The 24235-nt window shown below is 49.1% G+C and overlaps 1 protein-coding gene across 7 annotated transcripts; it reads left to right on the forward strand.

The window, feature by feature from the left end:
- The first annotated feature begins 1083 nt into the window (after positions 1-1083).
- Positions 1084-24235, forward strand: EXOC7 (exocyst complex component 7). Of its 7 annotated transcripts, XM_075111621.1 has the most exons (21): positions 1084-1286; positions 2068-2133; positions 3225-3409; positions 4080-4185; positions 4711-4933; positions 6222-6389; positions 7446-7457; positions 12466-12558; positions 13530-13598; positions 14950-15095; positions 15432-15584; positions 16286-16384; positions 17006-17068; positions 17388-17454; positions 20915-20980; positions 21689-21809; positions 22236-22331; positions 22618-22681; positions 23229-23270; positions 23452-23585; positions 23985-24235. In XM_075111621.1, the coding sequence occupies exons 1-21, from the start codon at positions 1089-1091 to the stop codon at positions 24085-24087; spliced, it is 2274 nt and encodes a 757-aa protein (XP_074967722.1). In that variant the 5' UTR covers positions 1084-1088; the 3' UTR covers positions 24088-24235. The 7 variants fall into 7 exon arrangements, with proteins under 7 accessions (XP_074967722.1, XP_074967724.1, XP_074967726.1 ...); XM_075111623.1 differs by lacking the exon at positions 13530-13598; XM_075111625.1 differs by lacking the exon at positions 12466-12558.

A 24235-nucleotide genomic window follows, 5' to 3' on the forward strand; every position in this document is an offset into this window, starting at 1 on the left:
TGTGATGTACGGGGGCAAAAAACCCTTTCCAATCACACCAGCCCAGCAGGGAAAAGCACAAGAGGTGCTGGGCACTGACCACGGACAGGGCCCTTCTCTATTACACCCCTAGGACAAGATGCCCTCTAGCAGGTGTCCCCATAAAACATGGCTGGGCAATGTCCCACACAGAAAACAGAGCACCCTGGCTGTGCATTGCCCCTCGCAGGAGCCAGAGCCCGGGCACAGCTGTTTCCAGCATGATAAGGTGGGTTATGAAACGCGCTGAAGTTGTTTAACAAAAGAGGCCCCGTCGGGCTGTTTCAGCTCCTTTCCAGAGCCTGGGGAGGTTTGACAAGGGGAAGATGGATGGGAACGCGCCGGTCCCTTCGCGCGGCAGGAGCCTTGCCTCAGAGCAGCACGAGACGGTGGGAGGCTGGGACTGTACTGATAAAACCGGCTCCCTGCTCCAGGCTGGACATGCTTTATGAGGATGCAGAGCCCTGTAAGTGCGCCGGTGTGTGATAAACCCAGCCGTCCCCACCTATGCTGCAGGAGGGAGAAGATGGCAGCTTCCCTGTGGCGGTAGCCTTTCGCTCTGGAAAATGGCTGCAGGACGGGGGGGGTGGGGGTGGGGAGTAGAGCAACCTGCACTCCTGCAAATGCCAACATGTCCATAATTCATATTCAAATTTGTGCACTTTCATTCCCCTGGGCCCAAATCCCAGTAATCTTCCTCCACACCTCATTTCTCCCCCCAGGTGTGTGGCAGAGCAGGCCTGGCTGCCCCAGCATCTTGGCACAGGGGAAATTGGGTGGGGACCCCGTGTCCTGTGGGGATGTCGCTGATAGTGGGCTTCGAGGCGTTCGGCTGGGCCAGGCCTAGTGGGGATGGCGGCCTCGGGGAGCCGGGCTTGCCCTAACGGTGCAGTGGACCACCACCAGACCGGCCAGGCCACTCCCAACATGGCGGCGCAGCCCGCCTGCCACCCCAAACGGGCCAGTACGGAGGGCAGTGCGCATGCGCCCGCTCGTCTCTGGGACAGTGGCGCATGCGCCTGGCGGCTCGGGCCTTCCCGGCCCCTACTTAAGCGGAGGCCACTCTCTAGATGGTGGCTGGCCGTGCTGCGCATGCTCTGTGTGTCTTGTCGCTCCCAAGATGGCGCCGCGGCAGTGACGGGGGGGCGGAAGAGGGTGCCCGCAGCGGGACTGGGTGGCGGAGCGCGGCCCCGGCACCCCGCGGCAGGATGATCCCCACCGAGGAGGTGTCGGCCCGCAGGAGGGAGATCGAGGACAAGCTCAAGCAGGTGGGACTGGGCCAGGGACCTGCTGCGGGCCCTGCCGGGGCCTGGGCCCGGGCCCTGCCTGCGTTGCCTAGGAGACGGGGCTGGGAGCTGGCCCGGAGGTCCCCGCTGGGCCCGGGAGCGTCCTGGGACCCCGGAGGGCCTGGGCACCCCGCTCGGGGCTGGCAGCACCCCCAGGCCCACCTCAGGGCCTGGGGCTCTGGCGCTCAGGGTCAGGGGGTGTCTCTGCCCCCCTCGTAGGGCCTGGCAGCTGCTGTTGTGGGCTCTTCCTTCAGGTCCTCAGGCCCAGCCTGCATGGCCAGCCCTGGCAGGCTGCTGTTCCCCCCAGTCTCTGGGATTCAGTGGCTTGAAAACAGCCCTTGGTGGTTGCTTGCGTTGGCCACTTGAGTTCATGGCTGCGTGTGGGATTTGGAGGGTGCCCCTGCAGCACCTCTGTTGTGCCGTAGCAGGGAAATGCGTGGTGTGGGTCAGCGTGCCTCTATGGTAAAGGTGTTGGGTTTATCTTGTGCTGTGACCATAGTGTGCTAACGCTCGTGGGTTCATGGTCTTGAAGGGAAATGAGCAATCCATAAAAGAACTCACTCATTGTGTTATGTGTCTCTCACCTTGGGTCAGTTGCCCCGATTTCTGTTAAGAAGTGGCATATTAAAATGTGGCTTCAGTGTCAGACCAAACACGGTTTGCTGCAGTGTTTACCAGGACTTGTAAAAACCTGCAAGTAACGTTTAGTGACTTAAATGCTTAGTGTTCAGAATTGAAGATGAATTTTTCATCCTGCTGACAGGAAGAAGAAACTCTGTCCTTTATCAAAGAGAGCCTTGAGAAGAGTGACCAGCTTACAAAGAACATGGTAAGGTGGTCCTTGAAGTTCAGCCCTAATACTGGTCCTGGGTTTACTTTTTCTTAGGAGAATGTTTTCAAGGCTGTCCTTGTGCCCATCTGAGGAATGCAGAGTAATGAACCACTTGCTCTGTGTGTTTTACACTTCAGTGGCTGGGCAAAGGGGAAAACTGATGAATATTTCAATCCTAAGCTTCTCTTCTGGGGAGATGAGGGCTCGAATGAGCTCTTGGCCTTGTCTCCTTACAGCCTGTCCTCTCTCTTGGGAAGACGTATTAATAGACCCCAGACTAGTTTGTGCAACGGCATCATGTTATTGCCTCATAAAGTCAGGTCTCGTTTGGAGTTGTATTTTGGGAGCATTCTGTTTAAGAGGTAGAAAGTAATTATTGTGCTCTAATTACTCATTCGCCCTCAGCTAGTGTACTATGTCCAGTTTTGGGCTCAGTGCTTTGTGAAAGTTAAGACTTAAGACTGGCGCTGCCAGGGAAGTGTGGAAAACATAACATAGGAGTGAATCTTGAAAATAATTTTGGCCTAGAAAAGATGATATTAAGGCACCCTTTATGAGCGTACTAAGGTTTTCCACCTTTCAGAAGCAATATCACAATCCTTTTTAAAAACTGAATGTCTGTGATGGAGAAGAAGGTTCTCACTTCACTGGTCCTGTGCCTCCCTGTTGTGTATCTTATGTTTGGTTCTTGGTGGTGTGGAACAAAGTGGCTGCTGCTTCATGCTTTTGTTGCTCTTTTTACCTGGGGCGCTTCCAGGCAATTCCTATGGATTTGTTTTCTGCTGTCAAATAAAATTTTGCTCCTCCTTAGTTTGGTTTTGGAACACTATCTTCACGCTTTGCAAACATTTAATTCAAGATTGGCTTTTCTCTGTACAGCAGGTGATCTGTTTTGTGGTTAGTAATAGCAATTGGGACATAGAGGGATTAAACAGCCTGCCTAAGGAGCTGTGGCAAATTAGTAACAAAGCCCAAAAAGAGAAGATGGGATCTGAAGGTGCCTAATTCCCCTTTTCTAACTACTACCCTGCTCTATGGATCCACATGGAAGGACGTCCTCAGCTCTCTGTTTCTCTCTTGGCTTGTAGGTTTCTATCCTCTCCTCCTTTGAAAGTCGTTTGATGAAGCTGGAGAACTCGATCATCCCTGTCCATAAACAGACAGAGAACCTGCAGCGCTTGCAGGAGAATGTGGAGAAGACCCTGTCCTGCTTGGATCACGTCATCAGCTACTACCATGTGGCTAAGGACACAGAGAAGATCATAAAGGAAGGGTGAGTTGAACAGCTAGATCATGCGAGGGAGCTTAATCCTGTTGAATGTTTGGGATAGAGGTAGGGGAGCTGACTCCACACACTCATCATGTTCCCTTTGCCCTTCCCACGCTCTTTTTCCCACCTTCAGTCCCCAATAAAGCTGCCTGACTTGACCTTCAGCAATCCCGAGCAGGCAAAGTCTGCTCAGACTCTGCACTGGTGACTCTTGCCATATGAATCTCATGAGCATCAGTGGCTTCTTTTCTTTCCTCTGCCTTTTCCTAAAGGTTCTTCCTGCCCTGTTGGTGGTGTTGCTGCATCCAGCATGAATCAGAACTGTTCTGGAGCCTGCTTTCAGTCTCCAGAAGGGGGTTGTGATGGACCTTCTCTGGGGTGGGATGTGCAGCTTCCTCTACCTTCCCATCAGGGCCTGACTGGGAGAGGAAGGCGAGGCCGAGAGTCATGTGCTGCTCAATCATCAGTACTTCAGCACTTGCTGCGTGGATCGGCTATTCTGCTGTGGCCTTGAGTGGAGGCAAAAGGGAATCCCATGATCTCCTCCTAGTCGGAGAAAAGGGAATTGAAATTTTCCTTGTTATTTTGATCCTGAATTTGGTCTGGTGCTTCCTTGATATCTTCTTTCTCTGCTTCTTGGGGGACTGCTTTTTAGTTTTGGTTTTATTTTCAGCCCCACTGGGAGGCTGGAGGAATACTTGAATTGCATGGACAAAATCCAGAAGGCAGTGGAATACTTCCAGGACAACAATCCGGACAGCCCGGAGCTGAATCGCGTGGTAGGTCGTGAGTCTGGAACATGGCGTGGATGAGAGAGGGACAGACGTAGCCCTGCTACTTGCCCTCTTGCTGTGAGAGGCTGGTGGGCTTGCTGCCTGGTGAAGAAGGTGTTTGGGAGCAGCTGAAGAGACAATTGTTTTGGCTTCTGTTTAAGCCTGCACTCAGCAGCATTTCTGCTTCTGGCGTTTTGCTCTCTCTGTGCATTGTGCCAGTAGGACTTCTGAAAGCATGTCTTGCACGTGTGGTGGAGCTGACTGAACCTCCTCCTGAGCAGCTCTTGTCAGTCCTTCAGCTGCTTGAACAGAACGGGAGATCTGTTTAAATCCCACTTGAAGACTGAGCGACTCCCAAGCATTTTTTTAGTTTAATTCGCTTTAAAAGTCTCTTGGTTACAGACGCTGTTGGAGTTTGAAGCATGTGGTACTTGATAGCAGTTAGAAATGCTGCAGGAGGTGTGTTCTAATGCAGAAATACTTTTGAGTGACTGATTACTGTGCTGATTCTGTCCTGCTGTTTTGTGCCAGAAATCCCTTTTTGAGAGGGGCAAGGAGTCCCTGGAATCGGAGTTCCGCAACTTGATGACGCGACACACCAAGCCGGTCCCACCCGTCCTCATCCTGGACCTGATCAGCGGGGACGATGAAATGGAGACGCAGGAGGAGATGTCTCTGGAGCACCTCCCGGAGAGTGTCCTGCATGACATCATCCGCATTTCTGGCTGGCTGGTGGAAAACGGCAGGAATCAAGGTTGGTAGTGGTGCGTGTTGTTCCCTTGTAGTTCTGTATCAGGTGAGCACCCTCCAGCTACTCACCGTGTGTGGCTGAGACCAAAAGTAGGTGTCGAGGGCTGTGTGTAGCACTGCACACTTGGCTGTAGGTCACACTCCTTCAGCCGCGAAGCCTCTGCACACGTGCTGCTGCGCTAACAAACCACGAGCCACGCACTGCTGGTCGCTAGCAGCACCAGAGAACTAGTGACTGCCTTAGAGGCACCGCTTAGGTGAGAAGTTCAGTCTCCTTTCCGTCACCTTAAGATCCTGCTTTTTTTTTTACAGTGTTTGTAGTGAGACTGAAGTGATTGTTTGTCAGTTGAACAGAATGATCTCCTGGTGGGTATGATGAGAGAAAGAGCTGTGTAAATAAAGCACAGATTACCTTAATGCATTTAATGCGTAGTCTGTTCTATAACAGAAAGCCTTGTGATGGAGCTGCAACTATCTAGTGCTCAGGTATTAGAAAGGCATGAGGCATGGGTCACTTATTCCCATTTGGGAACTATTTATGAACAGAACTTCTTGTATTAAACGTGACTGAGCACAGGGGCGTGGGGGAAGCAGCACAGAAGACTTGCTCAAGTCAGTACGTCTCTTTTTTTCCTGTTCTGCCGCATCAAAACCTGCCTACAGCTTTATACTCCTTTATTAACTTTTCCTTTAGGGTGAATGACTTTGTGCACTTGTTACAGGAATCCTGTACTTTGACATACATGTAGCTACTAGAATCACCCCCCCACCTCAATGATTTATGTCTTGGTGGGGATTACTGTGCTTACCAAGTGTGACGAGCCTCTTTAAAAGCTGCTTAAGAATTTTTCAGTGATCAAAGGCGACCCAAGCATATACAGCATATTTTGTTAGTCAGTTTGTATTCTGCTTTAAAATGATGAAGACCTCATTTCGTTCCTGAGTGTCCTGAATCATGAGAAGTGTATAAAGTCTCTCGTCTAGAGACTGTCGAATTGACAATGTCTTGCACAAATGTTTCCTATCAGTTCCACAACTCTTGGTGCCCTTGGTAGCGGCGCACAGAGTTAGTGTGTGCGGTGGGAGGGCTGGAATGAATACTGCAGGGGAAGGAAGAAGAAAAATAAGTAGTTTTTGAAGAAAATAGGGGAAGCTCTGGGAGGAACGCTTACCTGGGGTTCTACACCAATGCTATTAAGTCCCCTTAGGGGCACAGAGTTTCAGGAAAGGTTTGTTTTACCATATAGTGTTCCTTGTTTGCTTATAATCTTGTTTCTACCTTGTCTCCTTAGATTTCATGACCGTTTACTTCCAAATCCGCTCTGTTCAGCTCGACCGTTCCATCAAGGGGCTGAAAGACCATTTCCGTAAGAACAGCTCCTCCACGGGGGTGCCATATTCCCCTGCCATTCAGAACAAAAGGAAGGACACCCCCACCAAAAAGCCAGTCAAGAGACCAGGTGAGTCCCTGAAGGGGGGATCACTGTCTGTGTATCTTCTTGCCTGGGTATAGAACACATATCTGCAGGCCTCTTCACTGCAGAGGTAGCCTGTGTTTAAAATATGCTTTTAGGACAGGAGCAGGGGTGAGATTTCAGAGATACGCACCTCTTCTCTGCCCTGGATTCAGTATTGAGATTACAGACACTTTGTGTCTCTTTTTCAAGCCATCAGGTCTGTTCTCTGGCAACATAAGGGAGGAGAGGGGCCATGTATACAGGGGGAGAGAAGGCCCTTGCCTTAACAAAGGCAGTGAGTGAAAAGAGACCTGAGCGGGCTGTAAAAGGATATGCTCTGAGAACACCTATCCTTGGCCTTGGGATATGGAATATAGGCTGTGCACCAGCAAAATAGAAAATGCAGATCTGATAAAACTCATCGCTTCAATCATTAGTTATGAATAAATTATTACTGTGCTGGGGAACCAAGCACTCGTCAGGGGTTGAGATGGGAACTAGGTAGGTGCCTGCAGAAATGAGATCCAAAGTTGTCTGAGTTGTGGAAGGGCTGTTAAAGCTTTTGCCTGGGCCTGTCTTTGGAAGAGCTGTGAATGTGGCTGGCGGGTTCTTCCGCCTCTCCTCAGAATGGAGTTTTGCTGCGTTTTCTGCAGCTGGTGCGGCCGGTCACGCTGCTGTTCCGGAGCCCGGAGCTGGAGGTCCTGTCTCTGAAATGTGCCATCTAGCGGGAGCATGGCCAGAAGGAGGGCCAGCAAAAGCTAGCACATACCTCCCACAGCAGCCCAGTGATGTTGTCCCTCTCTGTGTCACAGCACCCTCTTGTCTCCTCTGTAATTGTGACGAAAGTCAGAAATGTTGATATTTCTGCGGGTTTACCTGGCCAATACTCTCCCACCCTAATGTTTTGTTCCTGTGTTGTCCAAATACTCTTACTGGTCTCAGGAAAATAATGAGAAATGTGGGTAGGGACTGGAAGTGGATGGGGTGGGGTAAAGGAGGACAGTAAATACCCATTTTAATTGTGTTGTGTTTATTTTTATAATCCTGATGTGAATGCAGTCCTCATCCCAGGTAACGTGTGTCTATGTGTGCGTGTGCTGGCCCTGGTGCTCGCTCTCTTCACTTCTGTGCGTGGAGAGGCTTTGCTGGGCCTCTTTTTGCTAAAGCAGAGGGTGTGCCTGGGATATTTGGAGAGGGAGGGCTGCCTGGGGAAGGCTGTGACGTCCAGAGATCACCCCTCTGGTCTTCTAAAATCAATCTGTGCCATTGCTGCTGTGCCCTGGAGCCGTTCCTGAAAGCTGCTGTGCGAGTTGCAGTTGGTGAATGCGGTCAGTCTGTGAATTTTGGTGAATTTTCCCCTGTCAGCAGAGAACCACATGAAAAGGGGATGTCTCACCCAACACTTGGCTTTCCTCTGGGCTTTGGCAGGTAGTTATTTGTGTAAGAATTTGCCCTCGGTGTGTTGGGACACCCGTAGAGGACAATATCCTCCTGCTAAGGAGAACTAGTTGTGCTGCAGATGGCAGAAAAACAGTGTTTAAAATTGCTCCTAAGCACGATGGCAGTCATTTGTGTTCAGCTGCTGAACAGTGGCTTCTGCCCAACGGCAGGATTACAATAGGTAAAAATTATTTTTGTGTGGCTCAGTAGCTCACTACTGGGAAGATGCCAGATGGGGATCTGTAGCTGAGCCGTGGGGAACTCAGGTTGTGGATGCTTCAGATTTCATCCTCAGTTATTGCCCAATACTGAGAAGATACCTGGGTTTTGATTGCTGTGAAGTCAGCACGGTCAGCAAGCGTTTCTGAGCAGCTTTCCAAATGGTAACGTCTCCCCTGTGCTCTAAGTAAATAGTCAGAGATGGAGGATATTTTTTTTCATGGGCAGATTAAAAAAATCCCAGTGATTTTTTTTTTTTTTAATGCCTCAGATCTTGGATGCTCACATAGAGAGTACACAAAGGAGCCCACGTGTTTGAGAGCACAAGCATTTGTCCCCTACAAACAAGGTTCCTCCAGAATGGATGCATTTGGGCATCTGAAATTACTTACCGTGACATCTCTCAGGTGTAGATTTACCAGGAGATTTTTAATGTCTCTTTGCCCAGTTTAATTGGAGTTTGTGAGATGGGCCAGGTAGAAGGCACAGAGCACAGTCTGAAAGCACGTACAGAGCTGACAGCGTATGAAGGAAAAAACATTTCAGATGGTCTGTTGGGGTGGTGTTAATCTCAAGAAAAAAATAGTGGCTAATTTATCTCCAGTCTTCTGCGGACAAGGACAGAGAACCAGACTGTAGCTCTTGAAGGACAGGGGTGGTTAAACCTCATACACCAGCCATCTCTTATGGCTACTAAATTGTACTTAAGTGAAATTAAAAATGGAGAAGAAAATAGTCTTTGAGCAGAGATTCACTGTTTTTTCTGCAGTTCCATCAGCTTTCAAGGACAGCTCTTGAGGTAGAGGTCTTACACTGGCACAATGGCCCTCTTCATAGCAATATTCTTCTGGTCGTGTTTGATTCTCCTGGTTTTAGCCTTTGTTCAGTTAATGGACAAAGCAATTTTTTTCTGTGCTCTTGCTTCAGTAAATAAAGTCAAGTTCTGCCAATTTGGGTTTCAGGCAAGAGGGTTTTCTCACGGTTCCAACAAGTGAGTTGATCTCCTCATTCCTTAAGGAAGAATATCCCAGCGCACACCCCAATGCACACTTTAACCTGTTGTGAGGGATAAATAACAAACTAAATCTGATGTGCTGTAACTTGTTTACCCACAAAGCAAAGTGCAAGAGAGGCTACAGCTAAAGGGAAGGTGAGGTATGAGGGGCAGGGTAACAAGGCAGAGACCCCACCTCCCCCCAGCTACTGTGTTTGATTCTGGAGAACACGCTCCATATCCATGTGTTCTTTCAGAGGGTCTTCATCTCTCTGTTATTGTTTTATTTGTTGGTGCACCCTGCGCTGTCTCCTGTTGTTACAGCACACAGTTGAAAATCTGGCTGCTGGAGATGCCTCTAAAGCAGAGTTGTCTCCTCTTAAATGAAACTTGCCAAGTCAAGTTGAACTGATGAAGCAATCTGTAGGTGTGGGGTTTTTTTTCCCCACTAGTTTGCTGTGTGAAATGTCAGCAGTCTGTCTCAGAGGGCAAGTGTATTCAGATTCCCAAATCATCCTGCTGCAAATGTATGCATGTAAAATATCGCTCCTTGTGATGCCTGTAGAGCCAGTGCTCTTTTGGCTGGAGAGCAGCAGGCAGCGCAGCAGCTCTGCAGTGCCAGGGAGGGATCGGGCCAGGCGGTGCTGGTAGGGGCACCCAGCCTGGCTGCCCACAGGCAAAAGCCAGAGAGCTTTAGCCAGTTTTGTAGAGATTCCTGCAGCTGGCACTTAAGAAAAGAGGATGCGTTGCCCTTCTGTTTGGTTAGAAAACTGCCTGATAGAAGAGAGAAACAAGAGAACAATGTGCAGTTGGAAAGCTGAGCCTCATATGTGCCCAAAACCCACTTTATTTAACAATTGGGCCACAGGAGCAAAAGTTTCAGGTGGCTTTTTTTTTTTTACTTTTGGGGGTTTTGGGGATTCTCTTCAATCTGTAGGGGAGCCCTTTTCTAGTTTACTTAATGCTCCAGTTTACCTAGCGGTGAGGTGCTACCTGAAGGCAGGCTGTGGAGTCTTTGTGTGGCAGAATAAAGAGCCTGTTCCTGCTTCCCATATTGATCACTGCCTAGCTTGAATGTGATGTTTTCATTAGGAGCTGAAACACAGTCCCATTTGGTTTGCGAGCTGCCTAATAAGGGAAAACAATCATGGAACAAAAGCATTTGGCTTCCACTAGAATCCATTAAAGCCTAATTACATTGCTAAGTAAGAGGGACACAGCAGCACTGAAGTGATGCCCGTGAACACGGAACACTTGTGTGTGTCGGCACAAACACAGGTAATGGTGCTTATGCAAATACAACGCAGCAGAGGTGTTCCAGCTCTCATCTGAGAAGAAACTGTCAGGGGTGGGCTGTGGAGGTGTGCACTGCATACCTGTGAAGTGAGATCCTGTTGACAGCAGCAGCAGTCGTACTGTCTGCTTGGTTTTCACACCAATTTACCCTCTTTATTATTCTTTTTTTTTTTTTCCCCTCTCTCCCCCTTAATGTTTGGAAGTGGGAAGGATGAAAGAACTGGTAGAACAGTACCCTGGATTGAGCTGCTCTGCATCAGCTGGGCCGTGGTAACAGCAGTAAGAAGGAGCTTAGTGCATTTCTCCAGAGCTTGCTACAGCTCTGCTTGTTCAGAGGAACTTGCTGTTGTGCCCAAGCTCTTTATTTGTCTGAAAGTAGCTAAGAATAAAGTGGAAGCGTTGGGTGTGAAGAGCGTTGGGAAGCTTGGAAGAAGAGGCGTAGCCCTCTCGTTGGATCATAGGGCAGAAGCTGGGAGCAAATGCATCAGCACAGCAAGGGTGTAAGTCTTCCCACCTCCCTCGTGTGGGTCTAGAGGGGAGACGTTTCCTGCTAAAAGAACGTCTTTTATGGATATGATATTTTTTTTCTTTACTAAGTGGTTGAGAACACTCTGAACTGGTAGAAGAAAAATGTTGCCAGTGAAACAATATGCTTTAGGAATCGTATTCTGTTATTTTGTAAGTGCACCACATTAAGGCTGCTGGGTAATTCAGTGGTAACCCCTCTCCTGTTCTCCCCTGTTAGAGACGCACTGTCTGGGGGACCTGAGCTTTCCTTCCTCCTGCTGTGTATCCCTTTATGGGATGAAGCTGTCCTGCACCCCAGGATGCTGTTCTGCAGCAGTATGGGCTTGGGCTTCCCCTCAGGATAGTGGTCCTCAGCATTTAGGCAGCCAGCGCTCGTTTCCAGGCTGCACTGTGGCTTACGCTTACTGGTGGAAGTAGGGATTTTCTCCATGTTTGAAGTATTTATTACTTTAAAGCGGAAGAACAATTCTTAATTTTGGCAGCAGAATTTTTATTTCTTGGATCCTTTTTCATTTGCTTAGCCCAGTTCCGTTTCATCTGGGTCTCCTATAGAAACTCCTTCTACCTTCCCAAAACTTTCTGCTCCCTGTTGTGCAGGCAACAGCAAAGCTCTGCTGTGAGAGGGTGTCCATGTGCTTGTGATAATTGTAGCTTGTTGCATGACGACTAACCTTTTAATGTGGAAACAGTGCTCAGTCTTCAGTTGTCACATTAATGCTTTGTTTTGTGCTTTCTAGCCGTATATCCAGCACTGGCTTTTGTTCAGTTCTGTCTGTTTTTTGTGTGTGTTAAGTATAAATCTTTTAACCCAGTGTTATTTTTTTTTTCCATGGTTTTAATTGATTTGCAGTTCCTTAGAAGAGAATTGTCTTGGGGATTAGGGTGACTTAATGCGAGTTAGACATGGGTGGGCAGCATCCATTATTCTGTGATTCCTATGATGGGAATCGCTGCTGCAATGGCTCTCTTGAGCCTAGAGGTTGTCACCCTTTTATCGCTTCCTGTAACACCAGAGATCATTCCTTGTCTTGGCTGTGGGGCTCCTGATGGGTCTATATTGAACATGCTCAGAAAATGCCCCTCGGACAGGCTCCTCTTTCGGCAGCTCTACCCAAGCGGCTGCGACTGTGGCTCTAGGGAGCGGGCAACGTGTTGCCCGACAGGAATTGCCCGTACTGCACAACCCTGCTTCCACAGCTGAGGAAAAGCAACAAACCTTGTATGCTTGAATGCAGAGTACCGGCTTAAATAAACCCTTAAAATTACAGGGAAGGATGCTTCATTGCTTCCCTTCTCTGATCATGTTTTCTCACCCAGCCACACCACCTCACCAAACTGATCTGAGCACTCCCTGAATCTGTAACCCTGGCTGGAATTCATGCCCCACCCTCAAAGCAGGGAAACAGTCTGGAAATGCCATTGTATCTGCACACTTGGCCATGAATTTGGGGTTCAGGTTCCTGTACTGAGCATGCTCATTGGTGCCCAGCACCCTCTCGCTGGGCCCAGGTGACTTGCTGGTGGAGGGCTGGTGTTCTGGGTTTGTTTTCTTTCACTCATTTTCCAGGTCTTCTTGTCTCTTCTCTCTGGCTCTGGTGACAGGCACGATCCGTAAGGCTCAGAACCTTCTGAAACAGTACTCTCAGCATGGTCTAGATGGGAAAAAGGGGGCCTCTAACCTCATTCCTATGGAAGGTAATCACAGCTCTAGCTACTTCACCCTTGACTTTCTCTGTGTATCAGCCTTGCTTTTCCAGGTGGGACTTCCATTAGCCTAGTGCTTGGTGGAGAGCGTTGGATGGGTACAGCCATCCTTGGGGAACCAAGGAGATGCAGGAGGACCAAATTAGTTTTCTGAATTTAGTGTCTGAATTTCAAAGTCTCTGTAAACATGAGCACAGGTGGAAAGGAATGTTACTTTAAAGCAGTTGACCCACCATAGCCACCTGGCTAATGGAAGCTCTGCTCTGATGACATCTGCTTGTGGTGTTTCTGTTCTCTTTTTCTTTTTGCCTGGATTTTGAGACATTCTATTTCCTAGTGACCTTTCCAAACCTGATGCTGAAGTGTCAGACCACAGCCAGCTCGGTGCATCATGCCTGTACATCATCTCTGTGGAGACCTACCTAAATGGTGGTCATCTTTATTCCGATCTCCTCTGCTCCAAGAGGTTGTACCAGATAAGGGAGAAGAGGTCACTTGCTTCAAAGCATCTGTAAGATCTACCACTGTGTATGTAGATCTCTTCAGCACGTACATTGTAGTATACTGAATCCCAGATGGCAACTAACATCACTCATTTGGGGGGAAAAAAATACTTGTGCTGAGCAGGAGATGGACTTTTTGTTTGGATTTGTAATGGTTGCGGGTACAGATTGGGCTTCTGGTGCCTGCTACCCCTTCAGAACATACGGCAGGAGGTTCAAGGGACTCCTGTAGCCCAACAAATTACCTCACACTTCTCATCAGGTTTCAAAGGGTTGCTACTGCTACATAGCCCGACAAAGGGATTTGGTCAGGTAGCGTTCCTGGGACTGTGTAGGGAAAAGTGTCCATCAGGTGAAATAAGCCAAGCCTGAAGCGGCTTCCAGCCAGTGTGAGCATCCATGCTGTAACCACCCTGGATAAATTGCGCCTTCTGTTTGTGCCGGCTGACATCTCACTAGGTCATGAGCATGATTTACGAGTTAAACACCTTTCCGATACCCTGAGCGACAAGCATGGGCCGGCTGCTGGTAAGTACCATGTTGTCACTTCATAACAAGCTGGCTAACATCCCTTCTTTTCAGCATGTTTCACAGTAGTTTTGTAGCCAGTGGCTGTTCATCTACATGGGCAGTCCTGGAGCATGGGCCTTCTCTGGCTAAGAAGCTCTGGCTCTTCTCAGTAGAATTCACTCCTACTAATAAAGCACACCCCGAGCCCTCAAACAGGGACCCCAACTTTGTCCAACCAAAGACTGGTGGCCACCATGCTGAGGGGCACTTTCCTATAGGTAGCTACTGGCTTGTTTGGTGCTGAAGTGAAGCAAGCAGGAAAGGGATCACACGTGGTGTGCAATACAGTGGGCCGCTCTCCTCCGTAGGCACTTTGTAAAACCACATCACATTTGTGTGTCCCCTGCTGACCATGACTTTCTAAAAGATTAACCTGAGGGGCCTGTCAGTGTAGGGAAGAACTGGTTCTTTCTCCATGAAAAATTGCAGATGTTGCTGGGAGGAGAGCAGCAGCAGCCACCCGCAGCTGAGGGGAGGCCTCTCTGTAATCTTACTGTCTTGTAGTGGTTACTACGAGGGTCTGAGTAATGCAGGATGGTGTCAGTCCATTTGTGTCTGTCCTGCTGACACATCCAGCTGGTGGTTGGCATGAGTTGGTGCAGGCCGTTGTATTGTACCAGCACTTCTTGTGCCTACCACGGAGGTTCTCTGATGGATCTTTGTCCGAGACGTTCGTATGCTAGGACTCAAATATTTGCATTTGTGTGCAGCGCTGTGTGGCGGATAGCTCACCTAGCTGTGCTGATATTCCTGCTTCATAGGATTTAAATGTTCATCTGCCTGTTTTTATCTTCTGTTTCTGCCTGTGGGAAGAGGCTGCCTTCTAGGACAGCCTCGATTTCCCAGAAATGTTGATGCAGAATGGCAGTTCTTCATCTGCATGACGGATGGAGATAAGGAATTCTAAAAATACAAGCAGAGATGTTGAATAATTCACCTCAGACCTTCCTGAGTTTAGTACTCTGTGTTCAAGCCCTTGATTAAATTTAGTCTGTATCCTAGAAGAGCTCCAAACTTGCCTTCTGTTATGAGGCTGGAAAGAGCTGGTGTCCTGATGTACCTGTTTCCTGAACTGCAGATGACGTTGCATGCCTCCTGCAGGGTATGCGTAGCTTCCCATGCACAAACCCAGGGGGCAGGTTTGGTGAGAAGATGACTCTTGTTCTCACACAAGTAGGGGTGCAAAGCCAGAGCTGCCTTTTCCAGGAGAACCTTGTGCTCCTTGTGTAAACCAAGGCTTGGAGTGAGCAGAGCTGCTGGAAGCTCGGTGCAAATTTCATTCTCTCTCAAAGCCATCTTGCCCTTACAGGGAGGGATGACGTCTTCGACATCGAGATTGATGCGTACATTCATTGCGTTAGTGCCTTTGTCAAACTGGCCCAAAGCGAATACCAGCTCCTGACAGAAATCGTCCCGGAGCACCACCAGAAGAAGACCTTTGATTCTCTCATCCAGGTCAGTTGAGCCTCTCTGCTTGGCTTCTCTTGTAAAGGATACACACAAAGTCTTTTTTCCCCGTCCTCTTCATCGTGGGGCTGTGGATTCCACCAACCGCTGTGGGTGCCTAAGAGCACCACCGCTGCTGGGCTTGTCTTCCAGGACCCGTTTAGGGAACGGGGGCCTGCACAGACCCTGGAGAACAGGTGCCCAGAGTCACTCACCGGGTACTGCAAATGACCCAGTTTAGCACCAGCTAAATTGGCACCATGAACTGGTGTCCTGCATTGAGCCCCTTCTGCTGCCTGGGCAAAAGTCATGCTGCTTCCTTCTGACTCTCTGGCTTTGTTGCAGGAGTCATTAGACAACTTGATCATGGAGGGGGATAACATTGTCTCAGCTGCCCGGAAAGCCATTATCCGACACGACTATTCGGCTGTGCTCACAATCTTTCCCATCCTTAAGCATCTTAAGCAGATGAAGCCAGAATTTGACCAGGTCTTGCAGGTAAGCATGATGGAATTGGAGAGGGTCCTGTGGCTTGAGTTGTCTGGAGAACTTCTTGAAAGGGGTTATCACAGTGGCTTTGAATAAAGCCTTGCTGCTTCTGTCCTCCAGCATGGACTGGAGGTTCACCGTCCTTTCTGTGATGGTGAACCAGCAACTCGGCATCTCTCAGCAGATCTCTCAGCAGCGGTTCTTTTCAGTTCAAGTCATGACCCAGTGATGAGCCGCCTGCATTATTGTGCTGCATACATGGCCTCTGAGGTGTTTCATCTCTGATGCTGTTGCGCTTAGTTTAGCCTGTGCTCGCTGACCTCTGGGAGGTGGGCTGCTCTGAGGAGAGCCTGCTTGGACCGTGTCACAGGGTTCTCCAGGTATCAAATATGGCATCCAGGTTTAGCAAGGCTCCTTTCCATCTGCTTCCAGCTGGTGACTGATGCACCAGCCTCCTGTATCAGGTACTGCGTAAGAGGAAACACGAGAGGTAGCAGGTCCCAGTCATCGTTAGGGTCACAACATCTTCCCGTTCTGGCTGGCAGAAGAATGCAGGATTTCACATGTTGTTTATGGTGCTGTAGGTATTCTTCTGGCACATGGAGTGTTGAGAATGAGGTGCTGGGGTGGGGGATTGGGGATGGCAGGTGCTGGATGAAAGTTAGATACTGTTTGTTTTCCTTTTCTGATGTGTTGTTGAACTGCTCCAGGGAACTGCAGCAGGCACTAAGAACAAGCTGCCAGGGCTCATCACTTCCATGGAGACCACTGGTGCGAAGGCACTGGAAGAGTTTGCAGACAACATTAAGGTAGGATTCTCCTCAATGTTCTCTCTGGCAAGACCAGCAGGCTTGGAAGAAGGGTTTTCTGAGCAGAACCCCTAGTTTAGCTTTCAGCTTTCCATGAGACCACGTAGCTTCTGACTTTGAAGCAGGAGCTTGCTGGATCGTTTTGGATGGTCAGCTGCAAATACCAAATGCTTGGTGCTGATTTCAAATACAGAAAGCCTCTGCCTAAGACTGTTAACATGCATGCTACAGATAATATGACATGAGCTTCCAGACCTCTGCAGATATCAAGTCAACCTCAGAATTCAATCCTATTTAAAAAGAAAGGAAAATTGCTGACTTGAAAAGTTTTGGAGGACTCATGTCAAACTGTCCCTGTAAGATGGGCTTGGTGAATGCACTGCCTGGTAGGCGAGCTGAACATTTGATGGTCACATGCTGAACAAAACCCTGTGGTTCTGAGCTGCCAGTGCATGGGAGTTGTGGTTTCTGAGCACCAGGAGATGGCACTGCAAGAGCCAGGTCTGAGGATGTTGAGAGAGGCTGGATAAACAAGCCTACAGCTTGCTTGCAGCAGCAGTTGTGTTGTAGATGCCTTCAATTTCCTTACATGCTTACCTTACGTCTCTCTTCCCTTCTTAGAATGACCCGGACAAGGAATACAACATGCCAAAAGATGGGACAGTTCATGAACTCACCAGCAACGTATGTGATGATGATTTGAACCGTTCTTTGTTAAAAACAGGCTCTGAAGAGGTTTTAAAAAGACCAGTAGGGAAATTTCTTCAGTTAAGCTGTCTTGGTATTGGAAGGGCAATTAACTGGCTTCTACAGGTTGGTTAGCTAGTTACCCTTGCTAAGCCATGATGTGACTGTGTGGGTAAAACCCAGCAACTCAGAGTGTAGTGGTTTGTTTCTTGAAGGATTTTAAGTGTGGGGGGACAAGTGGTCCTTCGTGATCCTTAATAGCAGAGCACAGGAGACCCAATGTCAGTTGCTCATAACTTCCCTCCCTTCCTTCCAGGCCATCCTTTTCCTACAGCAATTGTTGGATTTCCAGGAGACAGCGGGTGCCATGCTGGCATCGCAAGGTACATACATGCATGGGGCTTGTTTGGGCATGCAGTTCCTTCCCCAGATTGTCTGGACACCTTCCCTAAAAAGATCAAACCTTAGCATGCACTGTGAGCTTGTTCTCCTCCTGTCCTTCACCCTGTGGTTTGTCTTGTCCTCCAATGTGCCATGACCACATAGTTGGTTATCTGGAGAGCTCCAGGGGATGCAGAGAGTTTCCCTGCTGACCTTCCACATGTGATACAATCAGGTACTCTTGGCATGGTGTTTGTTGCTGATGTGCTCTGTGGTATCAAGAGAGGGTGCCTTGGTCGTTTAGCTTTAAATCTGACACTGGGCTGGTCCTCTGTGACTGTACTGGAGTGAGGGTGGTTGGTCCAGCTGAGCTAGCTTTAGTTAGGTTGGGTGTTGGTGAACTGCTGCCTTTCTCTGCCACATCCTCTGGTAGGAATATAACAGCAGGAGCAAGAATATTCTCCTCAGCATTCTAGCCATTGTCAAGCTGGGACTCCTGAGCTATTAGTGTGCCACACGCCCTAGTAGAGACAAGGTTTAGCTCTGCTCTCCAGGATGCTAAAGAGACTAATTCCAGAAAGAAATACATAGATCAGAAGCTGAGAGCTGCTGCCTCATGTAACAGGATGCTGCTGTATATCAGCTAGAGCATGAGTCTTGGTTCTGTGCAGAGCAGCGGCTCCCAGCTCTCTAGTGAGCCCTCGGCCTCGGCAGAGCTCATGCTTTCAGGTAGGTTGGAGTAGAGCAGGCTGAGAGGTGGAGAACTGGAGATGCAGGGGGTGCAGGGAGCTGAGGAGGCACAGGCCACTAGCAGGTGTTTGGAGAGGGTTAGGGGAGCCCATTAGGAGAGCAGGGGAAGGGGGAAGCTCACAGCTGCCTCCAGACTTTCAGCTGCAATTCCTGCTTGGAAAATTCTGCCAGTTCTAAATTAACTCAGGCAAGGATGTGTCTGCTTCTTGCCACCTCTCCTCTAGTCACTGCCTTGTGCCCTTGCCACTTGCAGGCTCGGTGTGCTCAGAGCTTCGCAGGCCTTGACTCTCTCCTTGGCCAAGGAGGTGGTCTGAGTTTTGTCTTGGAGAAACCAACTGTTTCCCATGTCCTTCACTGAATGGTGATGTCAACACTGTTGTTTCAAAGTCTTGACTGTTGTCATGCTGTAGACATCTGCCATAGGAGCTGATTCAAAAGGTAGCATAGGCTTTCTTATATTGGTCACATAACAAAATGTGACCATACCATGACACACAAGCCATTTCCATTTTAATTGTGGCTGGTCGTCCCGTCAGGTATAGAGGGATCCTGCTGTGTAAAGACAGCTTGAGAAAAATGCCTCTTTGCAGTCTGTTCAATTATTAAAGCTTGAAGTCAGCGTGACTGTAACAGATCTGGTAACTTAGGCTGACGTGTAGTACCTCAGAGCCATGAGATGACCCACAATCCAAGTACTGTGAGTTGTATTCTCTCCATCTGCAGTCAGGCCTTAGGGAGCATCTGCTGGTGTCATTCTCATGCAGAAACAGCTCTGTCGCTTGCTCCAAAAGCTAGGCCTGGCTCAACATGGGGCACCCACGCAGAGCAGAGCTGCTCTCATTTTGAGTGACGCTGTTTGCTGAATGTTGGTGAAATTGTGGTCCCTGTCCAGCTGTGGACCTGGCATCACCCTGGGCCAAGCATCGTCAGATCAGAGGTGATTCTGTCAGTGGAGATTAAGGGGGGGGGTGGTGACCTGCCCCAGGGGTGCCTCTGTAATGACAGCCTCCAGTTGCTGGCTCCAGTGTGGGTGTCTGGGGTTGGGTGAGAGAACTCCCCCCATGATCCCGAGTGGTAGGAAATAAATGCAGTGTTTTCTGCAATGTTTTCCTCAAGTGGCAGCAAAAGCAAAGTTGATCAGTCAATGCAGTGCTGCCAGTTTCTTGCTCTTGCCCACTGAAGGGCTCTAGGGCCCTGTGTAGCCATGCAGGGATGCTAAAGTGTGGAGTGAGGGTGGGATGGCTTTGCTCGGGTTCTTGGGAAGGTTATGTCGGCTCTGCAGTTCATTTCAAGGACCAGTAAACTGCTGCTGGCATGAGGGGAAGCTTTCCTTTGCCTTGAAAGTGGGTTTGAACTGATTTTGAATATGAAGCGTCTTGCTAAATAGGAACAGTGTCTCTAGCAGGGGAAGGAGGTTAGACTCTGCCTTTCCTCTGTGGTCTCCACTCCATTTGTGGCCTTGGAGGGACTCCTGCCTGCTCTCCTGTGTAGCTGTCTGGCTGCTCTGTGTTAATATCTGCTTTGTTCTCAAAGGGATGGTGGTCTCTAACCTGTCTTTTTGCACTTTGCGTTTCTTTTTCTCTCTCCTCCCTCCCCTTTTCTCTCTGCTCTGCCTAATCTTTGTAGTTCTTGGGGACACATACAATATTCCTTTAGATCCCAGAGGTAAGCAGACTTACCCACACGTACCTGTTCATATTGCCTTGGACTCTGGTGATGTATGTTAATTCTTTATCCCCCAGGAGTGGTAAATAAATTAACACATAATTGAAAAGAGAAAAAAGGGAGGGTAACTAACTCTTGCCAGGGGGCTGGAGAGAATAGGGAGGGCTTGTCACCAGCAGACAATGAGGGATGCCACATGAGCTGAAACAGGCTAAAGACACTTTCATGGCACTGAATTTCTCTGGCACGGGTAGCAAATTGGCCCAGCTGGTATCATGCTTTATCCCATGTGTGCTCGGCTCCTCATTGTCCAACTCCCGGCAACAGGAGCCTCGAGGCCTTTCCCATGGGGTGCTTATGAACTCGGACCACCCGAACTAGGCCTGGCTGCCAAGCTTTGTGGTGGGGGGAGGAGATAGCTACCCCACGTGTCCTGTGGGACCCAAGCCCACAGGCCCTTGAGGGCAGAAAGCTATTGCTTATGCATAGGCAGAGGAACATGTGCCAGCCCAGAGACGTTGCTTGTAAGGGCAGGCTCTCATGCTGGCGCAGTCCCTTGTACGGAGCCAAGCAGGGCCCTATCAGCAACCATGGGGATGGCTAAAACTTTCCAGAGCTTTCTGCTTGTTTCAATTACTGTTGTGTGCCTGCTGTTAACAGCTCCAGCTCGTTTGTTCTCTGACAGCAAATTTCTAGTGCATACAAACCCTTTTCAGGTGGTGGTGGAAGGAGGGGGAGGATGTATTTAATGACTCAATTTCTGAACAAGAGGATGTCCTCTGAGCACTAGGAAGGAGAGATTTCTGCTGGGGTGCTCAGCACTCAATGCAGTTACAAGGATTGCGGGGTGCAGAGCTCTTCCACCCTCACCCTGGAGAAGCTGCAGACAGTCAGCACTGAAGCAGGGAGCTAATTTCACTGTCGACAGGAGCTCTGCACTAATTCCATAGCAACAGGGACAAGGCTTGTTTGAATAGAGGCAGGCTGACCACACATACCCCCCTTCCCCATGGCCTGTTAACTGGCCTAAGATTCTTTTCTTTTCAGAGACCAGCTCTTCAGCCAGTAGTTACAGTTCAGAGTTCAGCAGGCGGCTGCTGAGCACCTACATCTGTGAGTACTCTGCACACCTTCCCGTTTCTGCCCCGTTGGCTGTCCTTCCCCTAGCTCGTTCTTGGGTGAAGGGTGCAGGCCGTGTCTCTTACTCCGCATGATCTTTCCATGTTTGAGCTGGAGTCTGATGGGAGGGATGGAAAAAAGGGTGAAACTGGGAGTTTGACTGTTAGAGTTAGACGGGACAAAGCACAGTGCAGCAGCTCACCTCGAACCGTTCTCACCCAGAGCTTTGCACCTTCAACCCTACACAGGCTCCCAGCTCTGTAAAGGGGCTCTGTAGAATCTTGATCCTGCATTTAACAGTAAGATGGTGAGTTCACAGTACTCCTTTGCGATGATCTCTTACAATGGAGATCAGGTCCTTTGGCCTCTTTGAGATCCAAGCCTGTGTTGTGGTCAGGCCGTGTCTCATCGCCCATGCTGGTCCTGGGGCTTATTCTGAACTCAGAACACAACTGTTTTGTCAGTTGCACCAAAGACACTAGTTCGCAGAGAGGTTATGGTGACTTGCTGGGGAAAGATTTTCATAAGGCTTGTAGGATTGTTAAGTACAAGTGATTGTACCCTTGTCTGCACACGCAGCTGGGGCTGAGCTCTTTGCTTTGCTGTGGGCCCACAGCGACGGTACAGAGCGCTCGGTTGGCATTGTTGGGAACGAGAAACTTAAGTACAAAACTTCTTGTTCTCTGCTTTTCCCTCTTTAAGGTAAAGTGCTGGGCAACTTGCAGCTTAACCTTCTTAGTAAATCCAAAGTTTATGAAGACCCAGCTTTGAGTGCCATTTTTCTGCACAACAACTACAACTACATTCTGAAATCTCTGGAAAAGTAAGTGTGTACCTGGGTAAATCCCCCTGAAGTCCAGGCTGGTTCTAAGCATGGTTTTGGTGCAGAGATCTGCACTGAGTGCATTTACTTGCTGGCCTGTCTAATCTCTGCTCTTTCTTCCATTCTTGAAACTGCCCTTTTGAAAGCTTTGCACTATTATAAACATCGCATTACATGAGCGTGGAACATAAAAGCATCAGAGATGCCTTAGGTTGTAGAGGATCCTTTGATCTTGGGAGGACTGAGGACATGGCTTTGGAAAGTAACTTGGAGTAGCTTCTGTCTCCCAGTTTGTGCGTTTCAAGATCTCTTTTATCATAAAGGGCAGAAAGGAACTTGTTGACAGGGGCCTGAAATGTTGCTATCCTGTGAGCAGCCCTGAGAGCAGCCGGCTCGCATATTTCCTCAGGTTTTCTGTTCTTTCAGGTCTGAGCTGATGCCACTGGTAGCTGTGACACAGAAGACAGCCGAGAGGTCCTACCGGGAGCTCATTGAACAGCAGATCCAGACCTACCAGCGCAGGTCAGGTGACAGCCCTCTTCCCTTGGTTTTGTCGGTTTGAGAGCTCCCTGGGAGCCAGTGCTGCTGGAGCAGTGGGAGAGGTTAGCCTAAACCAGAAACTTGTCTAAAACCAAAGCCAAGTATTTTGGTTTCCAAGCAGTTAATCTAACTTGGGAAGGGTCACCGTGGAAAGTTTTGGGCTGTGTATTGCCTGGGGTGGCCTTTGGGTCAAGGGTGAAGACGTGGGTGTTCTGGTGAGGTGTGAGTGACTCCTCTCTGCCTCTTTGCTATCTCATTTCACATGCAGCTGGTTGAAGGTGACAGATTACATCTTGGAGAGAAACCTGCCTGTCTTTCAACCAGGAGTGAAGGTGAGAGGATGGGCAAGGATGGTTTTGAGATTATATAAATTGCTGGAAACATCTTCTCCTTTGTCATATTAAAAAAAATTCCCAGAAACCTTTTTATCTCACGCCAGTATTGCTCTGCAGAGTGAATACTGCGGCTGGGACAAGGCAGGGAGCAGCACTGCCTTCTAATCTCCCCTGCCCCAGATCCATACAAGTCTTCTAACCTCTGCCTCCGTTCTTATATTCTCACCTCAGCCAGATACTTCTATTTTGGATTTGCAAAACCCTGAGACCTTCCCTTAGAAAGGGCTGGAAGCATCATAGAAGTCTATTTTTATGTCTGTCCTGGCTGAAAATTACCCTTGTTAAACCTACTTCAGGTGAAAGCCAATTGCTGAACGTAGGATGTGCTGCTCACTGCAGCTTTCTCCCCTCCCTGCTTTAGGGGAGGGAATTCAAGCCAAGTAGGTAGGCTATTACTAGGGTTGGATGGGGAGTTGTTGGCAAACACTGGTGTTGGGAATTTATTTCTGGAGATGAAATAAAATCCTTTCCCTCCTTGTTGCAGCTCAAGGATAAGGAGAGGCAGATGATAAAGGAGCGCTTTAAGGTAAGGAAGTATTAGACAGCGTAAGAACATCCCCTAGTTCATTGGGACAGACAGTCAGACCAAAGATCTGCCTAAGGAGGAGACCTGTCTGTTGGTGATCAGCGGTGGAGGGGAAGAACATCAGACACAGTACAGACACGTGACTGCAGACAGGACGCTCACTGAGCTTTACTTTGGACAGGGTTTTAATGACGGTCTGGAAGAGCTGTGCAAGATCCAGAAGGCCTGGGCAATCCCAGACGTGGAGCAACGGGACAAAATCCGCCGGGCACAGAAAACCATCGTGAAAGAGACCTATGGTGCCTTCTTGAACAGGTGATGACCTCTTGCAACATTATCCTCTCTTTGGATTTACTGAGGTCTTTGGGGCCTACAGCAGCCTGAGCCGAGGCACTTTCCTGCTGTCCTGTCTTAGCTTCTCTACCTTGCGCACTAAAACATCCCCAAGCTGAGCTCTGCTAGTTGCGAACGTCTGCTGTCACCCTGATTCCTTGACCAGGGTGAGTGCGGGTGTTCTGGCTAGCACAGAGCTCTGAGCCACCCTGGGCTAGTCATGTAAAACTCAGGAGACCAGCTGTAACCCAGTCACTCGCTCCCTACAAGATACCCTGTCAGACTGCAGTGCGATGTGCTGGGGTGGGGTGATTTGTGACAGAGAAGGGGCCTGTGGGGGTCTCTGCTGGGTTTGTCACGTGGGTTTGTCGTCCTTTGCAGATATGGCAATGTGCCCTTTACCAAGAACCCTGAGAAGTACATCAAATACAAGGTCGACCAGGTGGGGGAGATGATTGAGAAGCTGTTTGACACATCGGCATAAATCTCCAGCAGTCGTGGACTCTCCAGCTGCCACGTACAAGTCGGCACTCTCTCAGCAACGGGGCACCCTTCCCTTCTCCCCTGCCCCATTGTGGTGGGCAGGGTGTTATACTTGTATTTATCAGGTTTATAAACCTGTGGAAACACTA

This window comes from Phalacrocorax aristotelis, chromosome 16, assembly GCF_949628215.1.
Source record: "Phalacrocorax aristotelis chromosome 16, bGulAri2.1, whole genome shotgun sequence".
Classification (NCBI taxonomy): Eukaryota; Metazoa; Chordata; class Aves; order Suliformes; family Phalacrocoracidae; genus Phalacrocorax; species Phalacrocorax aristotelis.

Excerpts from the sequence above, each read along its gene's own strand:
- EXOC7 (XM_075111621.1), top strand. The coding sequence starts at position 1,089 with ATGGTGGCTGGCCGTGCTGCGCATGCTCTGTGTGTCTTGTCGCTCCCA. Across the intron at positions 4,934-6,221 it reads GGAAAACGGCAGGAATCAAG|ATTTCATGACCGTTTACTTC; the intron begins GTTGGTAGTGGT and ends TTGTCTCCTTAG. Across the intron at positions 17,069-17,387 it reads TTCATGAACTCACCAGCAAC|GCCATCCTTTTCCTACAGCA; the intron begins GTATGTGATGAT and ends CCTTCCTTCCAG.